At 41.5% G+C, this 17,675-nt stretch overlaps 1 protein-coding gene across 1 annotated transcript; it reads left to right on the top strand.

The window, feature by feature from the left end:
• Nucleotides 1-1,558: 1,558 nt before the first annotated feature.
• Nucleotides 1,559-16,774, top strand: sec62 (SEC62 homolog, preprotein translocation factor). The gene is made up of 8 exons (XM_085378489.1): nucleotides 1,559-1,621; nucleotides 7,786-7,894; nucleotides 10,415-10,520; nucleotides 11,068-11,257; nucleotides 11,658-11,753; nucleotides 11,996-12,056; nucleotides 12,144-12,263; nucleotides 13,875-16,774. Exons 1-8 carry the CDS (start codon nucleotides 1,586-1,588, stop codon nucleotides 14,408-14,410), a joined length of 1,254 nt encoding a protein of 417 aa, XP_085234615.1. The 5' UTR covers nucleotides 1,559-1,585; the 3' UTR covers nucleotides 14,411-16,774.
• The last annotated feature ends 901 nt before the right edge of the window (nucleotides 16,775-17,675 follow it).

Genomic DNA, 17,675 nt, shown 5'->3' with positions numbered 1-17,675 from the left:
CCAGTGGAATAATGTAAACCAAAGCAGGGTACAACAGCACGCTTTGGTGAGCTGCTGCTGCCGCTGTGGTGGATTTGTTTACACTGTGCTGAACTGGACTGAAGATCCACATTTCAGGTTCCTGTTGAACGTTTTATACATTTAACAGCAGCAGCTGCAGTGGAGTGAAAGTGATGTGGATTTTAAGATACAGTATCAGACGCTGATAAGGTCCTACATCACTTTTCTTCGCTAGTCTGATTATAGCTTCTTGAATTATTCTTGCAAGCTGCTAAACGCTCCTGGAGGCTGACGTGCAGAGCATAGTAATCATATTTTGGAAATATTTTATAAACAAAATAATGACATATTTAAATATTCTGGATTTTGATGCTTGATACATTTTTTTGCATTTCTTATACTGTAAATAAAGTGGGGGGTTTTCTACACAGGAATCTGCATCTTCTTGTCATCACATGGAATCAATAGGTTGGGCTCAATGAGAATATTGTGTGAAGTTTGCATACATTCGTCATGAGTATTAATTTAATATGTTACTTTGGGGCTTTTTCTTTGATCTCTTTTTTTCAGTTTTAATGACTTGTTTAAAAACAAGAACTGGCTCCTGTAACACCCCAGAGCTACTGAGTCAGGGGAGCACACGCAAACATGTCCTCACGTGTCGAGGCAGCTTTTAGAACTGACGAAGCTTCTGGAATGAGAGGTTAAATGTTTTTAGGATCAAACAGGAAGGACAGTTGCCTTTAATTCAACCTCTTTAGTGTTTCATGAGTCATGACCTGGATGACTATACAATCATATAACTCCATCATCTATTGTCTGGTGGATGCAAATAGTTGCTGCAACAGTCAAGGCAATTATCTGCTCAATCATTTTCAAGCTGAAAAAAGTCATGTGTTGTTTTTTTGTGAATGGAAATGGGAAGGCTTTAGAGAAAAAGCTTTAGCTGGCAACAGTGTTTGTGTTCCACTCTGGGGCACTATACTTTTCCCAGTTTGCCGGGACTACATTCACATTATTCTGTTATCTTCTCCTTTTTTGGCAGCTCTCTTTAGAGACCCTCACACCAGCCCATCTACCTCCATCTCACCCTGGCCCTAGCAAACTCCTCTGTCACACCATTACTCTGCATGTCCTCCTTCACTACATCCATGAATTTACTCTGTCATCTTCCTCTTCTCTTGCTTCCTGGCAATTCCAACATTCGCCATCCAGTTTATCCACTGTCTCCTCTGCAAATGTCCAAACCGTTCAACCTGACTTTCCCTCTGATATGCTAAATTCTAATAAACTCGTCTCTTTCTGTCAGCGCCATCATCTCCAAACCATACATCATAGCAGGTCATACCATGTATTGTTTGTATCCAAATTCTTAATAAAAACACAATAGTTCTATGTAATAGAATTATCCTTATCGGTATTATATCTAATACTGTATTACAAATATATATTATTCAAATATTAAATGTATTAAATTAGATCTTGAATTTTATCAATGGGAAACGAACGTTAGGCTAGTCTCGCGATACTACGTTCTCCATGCGCGTGCGCAGCCTCGAGCACGGATGAGCTGAGTTGGAGGATCATGGCGGAGCGCAGGAGGCACAAGAAGCGGATCCAGGTAACATCAATTTAATTCATAAAAAAAACCCCGGTTCCTGTGGGTCGGGGGGCATGGGTGAAAGTGGGCGCCGGTTTATGACCCACTGCTGGATCTTTGTTGACGGCAGCGTCAGCGCGGGATGCTGCGAGCAGGCGCCAGATGAAGCCAGAGGATGGAAACGGTAGCTAGCGTTAGCAGGCTAGCGAAAACAAACGATAGGATTTGTATTTAACGCGACCTTTCCAAGCTGGTTCTTGTGTGCGCCCCCAGTAGCCATCATGTCTTTGTCTAGACTTCACGATTAGGTCGTTGTAGTGTCTGCTTAGTGGTTCCTGGGGTCGGTTTTCATTTTATCTTGGATTGAACTGGCTGGCTGCAAACGTTGGCTGGCTAAGCTGCGTCAGCTTTAACCAAGCGTGTTTACATAACGTGTGGGAACTTAATTAATGAGTCTATGCAGCGCATCTCCACATAACTGACTGTGCAGCAGACTGCAAATTAGATCGGCTCCAGGAGCAACAGTTTAGAGACGTTACAGGTCACGTTTGCATCACTTGAAATACGCCTGAGGTCATTGTTGGTCTATTTTGCGTGTCCTAAACCAAAACTTCTCAGTTCAGATTTATTTATAAAACTCCTAAACATTAAAACGAGTCATTTCACTGCGATATATATATAATAAAGTTAACACAGCAACCCCATTTGAGCCACACTTTGAGGCAGTGGGGAGGTAAAACAATCCTTTGAAACGGAAGAAAGGTCCTGCGCAGTGTGGACAGGCGGCGGGTCGGGAGAAGATTTGCATTGACAAACAGAAGATGATAATAAGCTCTTGGTAGGTTAGCGGGATCAGTAACAGTTACTCAGTAGGAAACAGTTGAATGGGCAGACGGGGGTCGGGACAAAATCACCTGAAAAGAACACAATGGGGCTCTTATCTAAACTGGATAGAGGTACATGAGATCCAGGTGTGCATAATCGCTATTTAGGGTTGTTTTTGATTTGGTACAATTGTATGGTCATATTAATAATTTTTAAAAAAGAAAAATGTTAACTAGCTTTGTCCAAGTTGAAATAAAGTTCATACAAAGAAAAGGTCCATTTCTTTAAGGTAAAAAAAGAAGAAGAAAAGTTTAATTCTGTTGTCCTGCAGTTTACTTCACAAAGGAACTGGCAAGCAGGCTCACAACTATAAATGAGGAAAACAGTTTGTTTCTTTGGCTGGCTGTAGCATTTTTGTCCTGCAGCGTAAACCACATCGCCTCCTGCAAGTATTTCCACTGCTGCTGAATTTAAAGCGGCTTAGCATATATGGTTAAATATGTTAAAAGTGGAAGAGAGCATGTTAAAATGAGAGTGCATATGATAATCTGTTGGAATATGTTGCAATGTAAAGAGCTCTTACATAAATTCTGAAAGACTTCCTCTATCAGTCCTTATGGCAGTGGAGCTGAATCAGTCTGTTAGAGAAGCTGCTGCTCCACTGACTGTCGGTGTAGAACTTGGACACAGCAAAAAGTGCAGTGAACTAAGGTGAGCTGTTTTCCCTCAGTAATATAAATATTTGAGGGTCAGATCCCTCTGGGACTCATTTGCCAGGGAGAGAAGTAAGGAGCAGGCGACTGACTGATGGATTGGTGCAGCGTCTGCAGTAATGTGGATGCATTGGTCTGAAAGAGCTGCATGAGAAATCAACGATGTAGATTTGCTGGTTCATTCTCCATTCACACCCCCACCCATGGCTTGAGTTCTGGGTAATGACTGAAAGAAGACATTGTAGATACAAACAACAAAAGAGTGTCCTCCAAAGACGAGCCCCTCCCAGATAAGCTTTGTCTTTCTAGAGGTTGTCACACTACTCCTCCATATCAATAGGATGCCCCCTGAGGTGGTTCGAGCAGGATGCCTCCGGCCACCTCCTGAGTGAGCTTTTTAGGGTATGTCCAGCCAGATTCGAGACCCCAGGGGAAGATCCAGGACACTGTAGAGCTTGAGTCTCTTGGCTGCCTTGCCCTGGAAGAGGTGTCTGCAGAGAAAGCGGTGTGGCTACCTGTGCTTAAACTGGAGTCCCCCTGGCCTGGATTAGAAAGTGGACTGCATTGGATTATAGTGAGATGTGTCTAATACTTAGATTATTTTCATCAGTGACCACGGGAATCAGTTTAGTCTTGAACAGGTCCATCCTACCTGATAACACTCCATGTGTTTCAGCCAACAGCTCTATTACAGCACATCCTGTTATCTCATTTACGAGCCTGCCAGCCTGCTTTTTATTTTACAGCTTTCAACAGTCAGAATGTCCTGAAGCCAAGACTATTATGTCCGTATACTGGAGTGCTGTTTCCTCCCTTATACTTGATTTAGACTTCTAACTTGCGTAGTAACCAGAAACCCCTTTAAATGTCTACACCGCAACCTTCCACACCATTCGAGTTGTTGTGGTATGCATCGGCCACACGTGTAGTTGCAATTCTCGGGAGGTGCACATCAGGCTACGTAGAAGGTTACAGTGTTGGGTTAAAATGAGTTTCCAGTTACAGAGTAACTTATGACATACATTACCTGGTGAAACATTATTCACACACATGTGGGTCAACAACCAGATGATGCCGTAGTTATCGCTTTTCTTTTTTTAATTATTCAAATGGCATCCCCATTAGGGCTGAACGATTATGGAAAATAATCTAATTGCGATTTTTTGCCCCAATATTGCGATTGCGATGCGATATGTGATTATTTTTTAAGGTCTTTGTCTTCTGTATTATTAAACAAAGACAAGCAATACATCATATAGTATGGCCAATACTATATTACATTAATTTTAAACTGTTCTTTCCTGGAAGACAGACCTCTGTTATGATGACATGAGGTGATGCATGAATTGATGACTGACATTTTTATTTAACTTCTTCAATCACAACAGTATATTTGAACATACACAATAGTTTATTTTTAGCTTACAAACATCTGAGCATAAAGTGCTGACAAGGAACCCTGGTGTAAACATTAAAATGAAAGTCAGTACAATGTGCAGATTGCAGAAATATACATAAAAAAAATCTGTGGCTTTACCACACTCAGTTTTTCGACATCTGTGAACTACTAGACAGTCATTCAATTAAAAAATAATATTAAATAAATAAAACTAATAAATAAAAAATACACACATCTTACTGATCTCTGCAGTCAGTAACATTACACATAAAGTGCAAACATAATAGCAATTGTATAAACACACACACAAACACGCCTTTAAAATTTAAAGGCGTGAAATTGGGCGGTCTAGCCTTCTGATTAGCTAATCAGAAGGCTAGTTCTGATTAGCGTCACCGCTGTCTCGGTGGAGTTTAATAAACTCGGCCGTCTGCTTCTTGCTATCTAAAATATAACCAGACACTGGTGTAAATTCTCGACTGTCTCATACTTCTGTTTAATAAGTTTTCTGTTTGACGTTTAGTCAGCTGTGTGAAAACCAAGGAGGAACCCACCCGGGGGATTAATAAAGTTTTATTTTATCTAATCTAATAACTTTAATCTCAGCCAAACCGATTTACTCACGAACAAACAAAACACTGAAAAAAGCCCAACAATAACATTTTTAGGTTGTCTAAGTGACTTATATATTACGTTTAACCCGAGCAGCGAAACTCCGCGGTGATCTGAAAATGATGTGCCGGGAGTTGTGCCGTTCTCGGCCGCATCAGTAACCCTCGAGCTCCCGGCTAGCTGTCGAGCTGGTGGGTAGCAGACGCCTCTGAAAACGTCGAAGCACTTTTGCAAATATGGGATATCTTGATAAACCGAGCAGATATTTGATGTTTACACAACTACTTTCTCGCCTGAAAATATGTTAAAAGTTTATTTTGTGACCCAGAAAGATTAGTATGAGTAATTTTAAAACTTAGTAGCGGCCGCCATTGCTGGAAACTGGAGTTTGGCTGGGCCGCGCTATGAATTCTGGGATATGGTAGTAATTTGGACAGCCTTCGGCGCGTCGCTGTGACGTAATCGGTCTACAAATGCGGCCTTAGGAGGATGCAGCCCATGAATTTGGACATGTCCAGAGTATAATCGCAGCCTTTGCGGTTAGAAAATTGCACTTGATCATGTCGCGATATTATCGCAAATGCGATATATCGTTCAGCCCTAATCCCCATTGTGTTTTAATGTTGTTAAATGTATAAATATACAGCTTAAAATGTAAAGTGCTTTTAACTACTGTGCAAAATGTTTAGGTAAAAAAATAGCATTTTAGTTCTTCTGCAAAAATCAAAAGTAAATATCTTATTTTAGATTTCTAGACGTTTGTTAGTATCCAAGTGAGTCTGTTAAAACAGCAGAGCAACAGGTGATTGTTGTCGGGAAACAACTGAGCTCCGTTCACATGTTCAGTATAATTTTGCACTCAATTTAAGTAGTCCTATTCACCCATTACAGTGTTAACCACAAATTATGGGATAGCTCAGACAGAACAGCACAGGAGAGAGGAGGGAGACGGGGAGAGCACAGACTCATCTTAGTGGACACAAAGGTGTGGGTTAGAAGCTGAACAGCTAAAAGCTTTTTACTATTTTTATTATTATTTTTAAAAACAGCAAACCGGAGCAGCGGGCTAATAAAGAACTTTAGGAAACTTAAGAGTCGTAGCTTTTGTCCTAAAAATAATTTAAACTCCCCAGTGCATACGTGCTCCTGTAAGCCATGCTGCAATTTTAAGGTCTCTCAGAGTGTATCAGCAGTCCCTTCCAGATTTTCTGCAGAAGCACAAAGGAACAGGCAGGGTGGATGACCAAGAACATAGTGGAGCCTGTAAAGGACACATTTGGCTGGCTTTCCTCGAAATCAGATGACAGTGCAATGAAGACAAATCTCTAGTCAAAGAGAAGTCTGGACAAATGTGGCCCTTAATGCAAAACCAGCAGCCACAAAAAGCTGAGGTGTGTGACTCACCTGTGTTTTTAAAAAAACCCAAAAAAAAAACAGGTAGCAGATGGTCTGCTTTGTTCTTGACTTTATGGTTTCACAGCTTTACAGCACAAAGAGCCTGTGTTTTATTCTTGGTGTGGCACACTAGCAGTTAGTGTTTACATACTGAGAGCGGTTCAGTTCACATGGTGAACAGAGAACGGCTGATACTCCAGTGATCAAGCCAGGTAGATCATATAGACGGTGACGCAGGGGCTTCCTGTGTAGCAGTCTCAGGTAACTGAGCTGTGTGTGATGGATACCTGCTTCTCCAAACAAAGGCTTGTTTGATGGCTTCTTTTCCTCTTCATGTTGTGAACCGGAGCAGACTCGACTGGGTGAAGCAGAGCTGAGTACCACTGGCGTGTTTTTCAGTGCTGAGCAGACAGTGCAGATGTTGTGATGAGTTGGAGGAGGGTCTGGATGCTCTGACAGATTTCTGCAGTTTATGAAAATCGCACTAAAAACAGACAGAAGCTCTAGAAGATGAGAGAGCTTCTGCCTTGCTTTTAGTTACCTGTCATGTATGATTACAAGGAATCTAGCTTTTAGTGCAGCTTGATCCCAGACACACTGCTGGTGTATGAGCTTGGGACAGAGAGCATAGCCACAGATGTTAGCACCAGAGGTTGTGTTTGACCTTCTCATCAATGGTTTGTCATTCTGGCAGACAGAGTTGGTTTAAGTCCTGATAAATACGACTTTGTCACATCTGATGAGTCTATAGATTGGTGGCAGTAGCCCAGTTAACCTTACTGTATGAAAAATGAACATTTCTATTTAAGTAGAATCCTACAGCCAACTTCAAATGATGACTTCTATAACAGTGAGGGACACTGACCTCCACCACCTCTAAAACTGAGCTGACCATACTTGATGGGAAATACAGATGGGAAATTAAATTTATGGATGTTGCTTTTAATAAAATTGTCACATTTTCTTGTTAGCTAGAAATCTAGATCACAGGATTTGTGATATACGAGTGCATTGCTTTTACTGGCTCGTAGTCGGTGAGTTGGGAGACTGAACAGATTCATTTGATGCCAGTGTATCTATTCTCAGCTGAATTTCACAAAATATGTGAAATTCATAATTACAATAAATTAGGATAAGGATGTTTTCCTCTTGGTCGCTTGTCTGCATTTCTGTGCCAATTCCTCATTTCACCAGATGGGAAGACTGCATGTGACACGTTTTTTTTTCCTCTGCTCTTGCAGGAGGTGAGCGAGCCCACCAAGGAGGAGAAGGCGGTGGCCAAGTACCTTCGGTTTAACTGCCCCACCAAGTCGACAAACATGATGGGCCACCGAGTCGACTACTTCATTGGTTAGTTCTGGCCTGAAGTCTGTGGCCTCTGTCTGCAGAACACACAGATGGAGCAGAGTCTCCGTCACAATTAATACAAACCAGCGCCATGTTGGATGTTGCAGTATTTGTGTGTCACGTTGGTAAAGAGCTGTGAGATTTTCCACATGTTTCTGCTGCAGTTTCACTCACAGACCTGACTGTCCCACACAGTGTTTATGTTTGATTTGTTTTTGTAGCACAGGTGAACCTTTTTGTCAGTTTTGGGAAGTACTGTTGACTCAGTAGTTGTAGGTTGTGCAGGTTGTGACTGCTGAGGTCAGCTTTTCTTCCTATCTCATGACCTTACCAGTTCTTACCTTTGCTGTGGGCTACAGTAGCTCCAGGGCCCAAATGAACATGTTTGAAATAACAGTGTGGCCTATAGCTCATGTTGATTCCAAGATAAACAGCAGCCACTGTCATTACTAAATGTCATCTAATTTTCTACTAGGCCAAAATCTGCAGAGTCACATGGAAGGTTTGGACTCAGTGGCCACAACAGTGCACAACATTCAGTGCAGTTTAATATTGCACTTGTTTTTTGTGTTTGCCTCTATTTATTACTCTACCTATTTATTTCTGTGTGTTTTTACATTTCTCTATGCATTTCTGTTCACTTCAGTCCAATTTTATTTATAAAGCACCAAATCACAACAACAGTCGCCTCACAGTGCTTCATATTTTAAGGTAAAGCGAAAACCCCAACAATCGTTTTGCAAAACAAGGGGGAAAGTGGGCATGACTCAAACCAGATTAGCTCAGCTTTCACTTCTGTTGTTAGAGGAAGGACAAAAACAAAGATGTTTTGGGCAAATTAATGTATAGATGTATGACCTCACATCTGTTCTCATTAGGAGTCATGACTGCATGGATATCAGGTGAACAGGTAAAACTATAGTAAGACTGAACATTTGCCAGGTTCTGTATCCCCTTTTTAACATCTTCATGTTTTTTTTTTTTCAAGCTGTTTGATAGATAGATAGATAGATAGATAGATAGATAGTTAGTAGGGGTGCAACGATATTCGTATTGATATTGAACCATTCGATACAGTGCTTTCGGTTCGGTACGCATATGTATCGAACAATACAAACTTTTTAATTTATTTAATCAACTTTCCTTCTGACGATGCTGTCTGTGTTGAGCGCTCAGTGGATCTGCGCTCGACAGTGCAGCCTAGGCGGAGTAGTCGAACGCAGATTCACTGAGCGCAGGGCAAGCTAGCGAGACAGAAGTTAAGCTCTCCTTGCAACATGGCAAATTGAACCTCCCCCACCCTCATTCAGATCTGGCGTTTGGAACTATTTTGGTTTTCATGTGACGTATGACCCTGAAGGTAAGCGCGTCATGGACAAAAGTAAAACAGTATGTCGGATGTGCCATGCAATGCTCAATTACATGGGTGGGAACTAGTGTGTTAGCGCAGTTAGCTCGTTAACGTGTTGGCCGTCCAGCCCCACGCACGGGGCGATCCGCGGTAGCTGCTCTCGGGGGCTCTAAGTGTTAACGGAGATTTGCCGTGTTGTGGCATTAATGTTGTTTTAACGAGATTAACGCTGACAGCACTAGTGGGAACACAAGGAATATGACTGCACATTTACTCCGACATCATCCTAGTGCAAAGACAAGTGGAAGCAGACAAAAACAACAGTACGCATGCTACAAACTTTACCCGAGTCATTTAGACAGCCGTTAGCACATGATTCTCCTTATGGGGACCTGATATGTTTAATATGCTGCTGAGAATATAGCCCAGAAGAAGCGTATAGTATAGCTTTTATTTTGGAAAGAGCCATTTCTCTGTAATAAACTCTCTTTTCCAAAGATGGGTGATTTCTCGATCAGATAAATTTATTTTTTTTATTACTTTGTTGTTTCAGCAACATTAAATTCAAAAACTGTACTTTTGAGTTAAAATATATATTTATAATTTTAATAAATGACAAATTAAAAAGACATGAACATTTTTTTTGTATCGAAAAAATATCGAACCGTGACACCAAAGTATCGAACCGAATCGTGAATTTTGTGTATCGTTGCACCCCTAATAGATATAGATAGATAAAATGATGAACAGGAGCCAATATAATTACATCACTTATTTTTAACATAAAAATAGAAAAGGGATTTATCATCTGAATCTGCAGCTTCTTTCAAGTTACTGTTCCAAAGTGACCAAAAAAAGTCAGCAATTAGAAGTTTTTAGTGATGATTACGTTGGACTTCTTCTCGAGTGCCTCCTGCTGTGCCTCATATTGTGTTGATCAATAGCTTGGAAGCAGAAGTTAAGACTGTTTAAGGCTTAAGAGTGTGAAAAATAAAAATCTATGTACTATTTCATGTTAAAGGCCGTCCACATCACTGATGCATGTTGTTGTTGTTGATGTGCCTACTGCTCTGTCTCGTATTGTGTTTATTAATACGTTGAACAGTCCACAGAGTGTTTTGTCATTTCAGTACACCTTCAGTGCTGTGTGTCTGTTGCATCTCCTCATTTAGCCTCCAAGGCTGTGGACTGTCTGCTGGACTCCAAGTGGGCCAAAGCCAAGAAGGGAGAGGAGGCTCTGTTCACCACCAGGGAGTCAGCGGTGGATTACTGCAATAGGTAGCTGCCCCGTGGAACACATCCTACCACACAAGCTAGGTTTTTATCACATAACAGTATATTTTTGCTTCTAGCACTGGCAGTAGAGTTACTAACATGTGGGGTTGCAGCTAACCCTTACTATACATATAAACAAGATGGAAATAACCCCATACAGTAAAGAAGAGCTCAGTGAATACAAATACCAGTGCAAAGGACTAACAAGTTTAAGTAGTGTTTATTTCCTGTATTTGTTTCATCATTGATGATGATTTCTTTATTTTGTCTAATATGTTAGAAAGTTAAAAACACCTGCAAATACTTAAATCTGAGAAGCTGGAACCTGAATAAACTTTTTACAGAATTATTTGAATGATTAAAAAAATGCTGAATAACTGATAAAAAAAGATTATCCATATGCTTATATAAAACCTTTTTATTAACTTAACTATGTTCTAGCACAGCTATCAACTCTTGTAAACTCACCAGTCGTTTTACTTGTCGGTGAATCACACACATCGGTATTTACAGCCTTTCATTATCTGATGTCCTCTTTCTCTATTTGTAGGCTTCTAAAGAAACAGTTCTTCCACCGAGCTCTCAAGGTGATGAAGAAAAAAACAGAGAAGGACACCAAGAAAGAAAAGGAGAAGGAAAAGCCCAAGAGTGACAGCAGCAAAGAAGAGGAGAAAAAGGGGAAGAAGGAGAAAGAGAAGAAGAAAGAACCCGAGGCAGTTGAAACTAAGAAAGAGAAAAGTGTATGTGACCCTCTGAATACAAAATGAAATGTGCCTTATTCACTGGGATAATAACAGTTTACCTTCAGCTGCTTGTTCCCAGGTGGAACCAAAGTTGCATGTTTGTTTCGAGTTACCTTGACCCAGCTGATGGGATCATCCTAACCTGACAGTAAATGGGCAGATATGTTGACTCTGAGAGTTTAAAGTGCGCATAGAGACAGATCTGTAGATGTCCTGGAAAGACGCCCAGTTCAAAGTCATATTTACATGGTGTCTGGTCTATGTTGGCAAAGAGAAAGCATGACTAAGCTGAATGTTAACAACATACCCTGACAATTTAAACTCCACAGTTTAAATTAACTTATAACGGTTCAAATAAAGTCTATTTTTTAAATGTACTTTTGATTTGATCGGACAGGATGACAGTCCTGGGACCCCCAAAAAGAAGAAAGAGGTGAAGAAGAAGTTTAAATTGGAGCCTCACGAAGATCAGCTGTTCCTGGATGGAAATGAGGTGAGTACGTAAATGGTAAATGGCCTGTATTTGTATAGAGCTTTACTTAGTCCGTAAGGACCCCAAAGCACTTTACACTACATTCAGTCATTCACACACACATTCACACACCGGTAATGGCAAGCTACATTGTAGCCACAGCTGCCCTGGGGCGCCCTGACAGAGGTGAGTGCGTTTGCAGGATTGTTAAATCTACACAGGAAGTGCTTGTGAAGTACTCAAAGCGTGCCTCTCTCCTGCAGGTGTACGTGTGGATTTATGATCCCGTCCACTTCAAGACGTTTGCGATGGGTCTGATTCTCGGTAAGTCAGCTGAGTTCTTCTCCTCGACTATCAAAAACAGAATGAAAGAGTTATCTGACACGAATTTTCCTGGTTTTTGTCTTTCAGTTATTGCGGTGATAGCGGCCACACTGTTTCCGTTGTGGCCAGCTGAAATGCGTGTTGGCGTGTATTATCTAAGTGTTGCAGCTGGCTGCTTTGTGGCCAGCATCCTGCTTCTAGCTGTCGGTAAGTGCAAACAGTAATAAAATCATTGGTCCGGGCAGGGATGTGATGAAATTTGTGCCAATACATGTTGTAGATGAGACGCATTTCCACAGCTGAAGACTGTGTTCTGTATTTATTTAGTGAAAACTGTGCCATATGTCAGAGGGAAATCTCCGCAGTTCCCACCCTTTTTCTCCACTTTTGCAATGTAAAAGATATTCTATGAAAAATTAAGGCAGCACATGAACAATTTTAAGTTGGATTTCTGCTGAGATAAGTAGAGGATGGTTCAGGGTCAGCTGATCCAGCAACTATAAGTTTTATCAAAAAGGAAGGTTTGAAGTTTAATCTTAAAAGTAGAAGGTTCTCCCAAATCTAGACTGGGAGCTGGTTCCACCGACGGAGGGGTCTGAAAGCTAAAGGCTCTGCCTCCCATTCTAATTTTAGAAACTGCAGCAGAGGATTGAAAGGGATTCACAAAATAACCCATGGGGACCAAAAGCGGACGGAACCTGATAATTCAATTCAATTCAATTTTATTTATATAGCGCCAAATCACAACATAAGTCGCCTCAAGGCGCTTCATAGATACAGAGAAAAACCCAACAATCATATGACCCCCTATGAGCAAGCACTTTGGCAACAGTGGGAAGGAAAAACTCCCTTTTAACAGGAAGAAACCTCTGGCAGAATCAGGCTCAGGGAGGGGCGGCCATCTGCTGCGACCGGTTGGGGTGAGAGAAGGAAGACAGGATAAAGACATGCTGTGGAAGAGAGACAGAGGTTAATAACAGATATGATTCAATGCAGAGAGGTCTATTAACACATAGTGAGTGAGAAAGGTGACTGGAAAGGAAAAACTCAATGCATCATGGGAATCCCCCAGCAGCCTACGTCTATTGCAGCATAACTAAGGGAGGATTCAGGGTCACCTGGTCCAGCCCTTTTTTAGCAAAAAGGAAAGTTTTAAGCCTAATCTTGAAAGTAGAGATAGTGTCTGTCTCCCGAATCCAAACTGGAAGCTGGTTCCACAGAAGAGGGGCCTGAAAACTGAAGGCTCTCCCTCCCATTCTACTTTTAAATACTCTAGGAACAACAAGTAGGCCTGCATAGCAAGAGCGAAATGCTCTAATAGGGTGATATGGTACTACAAGGTCATTAAGATATGATGGGGCCTGATTATTTAAAACCTTGTATGTGAGGTATGTATTAAAGTATGTAATAAAGTTTTCTTAGCTTCCAGGAGACTGATTGAGGCAACTACCAATGAGAGCGCAGAATACTGTAAATGGTCATATAGCCTGTTAGTAAATAGAATATAGGGTTGCCTAGGCAACCGTAGCCTGGTGTGTCTGCAAGCAACCAGCTGTCAGCTTTCAGTGTGGACACAGCTTAAGCCTGCAGTCTGAGAACAGTGTCTCATTAGGTTAATATGATACTGTGAGGTCTTTAAGATAAGATCAGGCCTAATCATTCAGGACTGTATGAGGAGAAGGACTTTAAATTGTGGTTTTAACAGGGAGCCAGTGATGAGAAGCTAATGTGGGAGAAATATGGTCTCTCTTTCTCCTCCACTTTTTGATGCCAGGTGTGTGTTAAGTTTATCTCACTGCTTGGTTCCTGTCTCCTCAGCTCGCTGCATTCTCTTCCTCATTATCTGGCTGGTGACTGGCGGGCGCCATCACTTCTGGTTCCTGCCCAACCTGACAGCAGACGTTGGTTTCATCGACTCGTTCAGGCCGCTCTACACCCATGAATACAAGGGACCTCGAGGCAGCGAGAAGAAGGGCACAGACAAGTCAGACGAGAAGGACGGCGGCACTTCCACCAAGGCTCAGAAGTCAGACAGCGACGAGAAGTCGGACAGTGAAAAGAAGGATGGCTACGAGGAAGAGGAGGAGGATGAAGAGGAGAGTAAAGAGGTAGGGCGGGAGGAGGGGAAGGAAGCGGAAGGGGAAGGAACGGAGGAACGCCAGTCAGACACAGACAGCGACCGCCGAGAGGATGAAGGCTCACAGCACAGCAACGGAAACGACTTTGAGATGATCACCAGGGAGGAGCTGGAGCAGCACACGGAGGAGGAGGAGGAAGAAGAGGAAGATGAAGAGACACAAGAAAGGAAAGAACGGTTTGTGAGTGAGACTAAACCTCAGACTGCTCAAACATAAACTTCTTCCAATCCCATCACTCTCTACTTCTCTCTGTCCTTCCCTCCCTCCCTGCTGTGATCCCAGGACCTGCTGGTCCGGCCTCTCTGAGGCTGCAGAGAGGTTCCATCTCTTGTTGTTGAGATCTTCCACTAAAGTACCGAGATAGACGCAACACTGAAAAGTTAACACCCACAACAATGGGGAAACAATGTTTAAAAAGAAGCCTTACGGTGGATCCGTTTCCTCCCACCCATATGTTATTTATGTATAAATGAAACTGCCACCGGACACATTTGCCTGAGGAATCCATCAGACCAGACCTCCTCCACTTTTTTCTTTTTCTTTGTGTCAGTTCAAACCAATGTCTCTTATTTATATCCCATCAATGGATTCATTTGGATGTTTTGTATGTGAGGTCAGACCTAGAGTAGGTATGAGTTTAAAGAATGATGGTGTTAAACTGACCAGTAAATAAAACACGTTCTGTTTTTTGGCCACCTTTTTGTCATAGGAGCTCTGTATTGTCGGTATAATCCACGGTAGTTCTGGAGAAAGCCAGGAAGCCACTGTTCTCTCACATTTTGTGGTAATTTAGCAAGCCAGCTGTGCCAGGAGCGGCAAGTCTGATAGCTTTCTCAGGCAGCAAAATGACCAGCGGGTCAGCTTTGAAACCTGAACCTCACCAGATGGACCAAAACCTGTAGTTTACTCAAAAGAAAAAAATAAGCAAATCAACTATAATGTGGCTGGATGGAGCTTCTGGACAGCAGAGCTCTTTGAGGTACTTGCTATTTTCAGTTTTTTTTTTTTTTTTTTAATGGCTTATGATCATAGTGCAATCCTGTACACACTGTGTGAAGTACTTCTAGTTCATGTTTAATAATGTGGGACTCATCTTTAACAGTTAGTGTGAGCAACTGGGATGCAGGGCCTACTTCACTAAAAACAAAAATTGCAACATTTGCTGTACAACTAAAGCAAGGAGAGGTAGAGTCGGCTCATTCATTTGCAAACAGAACCAGATAATAATGTTACGCAAACTCTAGTGCCAAACACAGCTCACGACGACGCACGCTTTAAGAGGGAGAGCTGAGCGCAAGGCGTGTTCGGGTCAATTAGTTTTGTTACTGTCCTGTCAAACTCAACACAACTTTCACAGAGAAAAAGCACAGCACGGTTGTCGTTAGTGTGCAGCTAAACAGAGACTTGTTGGTCTCAATGAAACCGTTTAAAGGCATTTGCACTAGACTCCAACCATGTCGGTCCCCGTCTCGTCTCGCACAAGCCGCCACACAGCAGTTGGCGGGCGTCGCTTTGTGAATCCAGCTGGCGGCTGTGGTGCCACTAACCGTGGTCCAAGCTGTTCCTTCACATTATCTTCTGGCTAGAAATGTCTTAGATGCTGTTTTTAGTCATAGCGAGAAGTTTATTTCAGAATATAAAATAGAAATGTATCATTTATAAATGGATTCTATTGATATATCAGATATATGCATTTACTCAGTCTAAGAATCAAAGTTTGCCCCTGCTTTTCTGTAGGAGGTGTAACTTTAATCCCCAGAGTATCTATTTTTGTTTTTAATATGATCATAAAGTGTACTCATTTAAAGGTAACAACAGTGGGAGTCTATTAGATATCAGCATTTTTATCTGTCTTTTTTTTTTTAAATACATTTGCCACAAAACTGTTGAACTTGTGACACGGTGGGTTAGTTGTGTGGTGCCATGTGTCTCACAAACAGTGGTCAGTCATTAACTTGAGGTTTGCGTAACACTAACAGTGACCTGCCGGTTCCCCACACACTCTGATGAAGTAATATTTTAAAATAATCCACACAGCTTTCTCTACAACTCTTTTAGTTTCTCCTCTAGCCTTTGTAGTTTGTTGCTTTGTCTGCTGTACTTCCATTTAGCGCTCTAATGACCACGATGTCGTCTTGTTTATGTGGGGGTTTTTTTCTTCCCCAGAAGGGGTAGTGTCTTTTTTTTTTCCCCTTCCTGAGTTGCCAGTGTGTCAGTGGCTGTTCTCTGAATATTGGCATAAATATTTCACAAAAGAGAGAGCAGGGGAAAAAAGATTCTCCCAGTTGTTCTTGACTGTTGCACAGTATCGGTCTGTTGTATATTGTAGTATTACTCTATGCTGCTGCTGCTTCTCATCACGCATTTCCGGGAGAAATAATGAAAGTGGAAAAAAAACTGTAAAACCTCCATGTTTTATCTGTGGTCAAAACAAAAAAAAAAAGTGTCTTTTGATCACCTAGTTGTCCACATTTGGATTGATATCATTCTCAAGACTGTCTCCTGCAATATTGGAGTATAATTTAATAAAATTGGATGTCTGGAAGTATATATGTATCTTATCATTGCAATAAAAATATAGAAAGCACAATGAGCACTGTGATTTTGTTTCTAATATTAGATCTGTGACCACCAAAAACAAATTAATTTTTTCCCCCACAAATATTTGCAATACATGTAGCAAAGGCACTGATTAATTTAAAATGTTTTAGTTTAGCCCATCTCTTCTCCTCTTCAAGATCTTTTGACTTCTGGACAGATTATAGGGCAGTGGGGGATTTTTGTGGGATTATTTCTTCAATGTCCTGCTCTGGCCACTCGTTTGAATGTGTGACTCCAACTCAACTTATCCCTCAAACTACCTGACCTTTGTGTCAAGTATCATTGGAGCGAGTAAGCACTACAAATCAGGGACAGAATGGCTTTTTTTTCACAGATTCCAGAATTTCCAAACCCAAAGAGGGACTGCATTCCCAAGGATCAAACTTCTTCAGTCCTGCCATGAATCTTCTAAGAGAGACCTGAAAGGACCTAATCTGATTGTACGTGCCAGCACGCTCTAGCACATTAAAAAAATACAAGGTGTTTTTGGCCACACCACACCAAATCTTCACCCAATCATCAGATTTGTATGAAAGCTTGTTTCTGCCTTTGAATTTAAAAAAAAAAAAAAAAGTCAGGCAGAACAAAGTTGAAATTTTGAGGTATACCAAATTTGATCTTACCTACTGAACAAGTCAAAATTTTAAGATAAACAAATTTCTATTTCAGTGCCACAAACATTCAATTTTATTTATATAGCGCCAAATCACAACAAAAGTCACCTCAAGGCGCTTCATAGATACAGAGAAAAACCCAACAATCATATGACCCCCTATGAGCAAGCACTTTGGTGACAGTGGAAAAGGAAAAACTCCCTTTTAAAAGGAAGAAACCTCCGGCAGAACCAGGCTCAGGGAGGGGCGGGGCCATCTGCTGCAAC

Source organism: Diplotaxodon limnothrissa, linkage group LG18, assembly GCF_057381915.1.
Source record: "Diplotaxodon limnothrissa isolate DT_005_m linkage group LG18, D_limnothrissa_male_GT1.1, whole genome shotgun sequence".
Classification (NCBI taxonomy): domain Eukaryota; kingdom Metazoa; phylum Chordata; class Actinopteri; order Cichliformes; family Cichlidae; genus Diplotaxodon; species Diplotaxodon limnothrissa.
The sequence above is the reverse complement of the archived record's forward strand: the minus strand, read 5'-3'. Positions and strand labels throughout refer to the sequence as shown.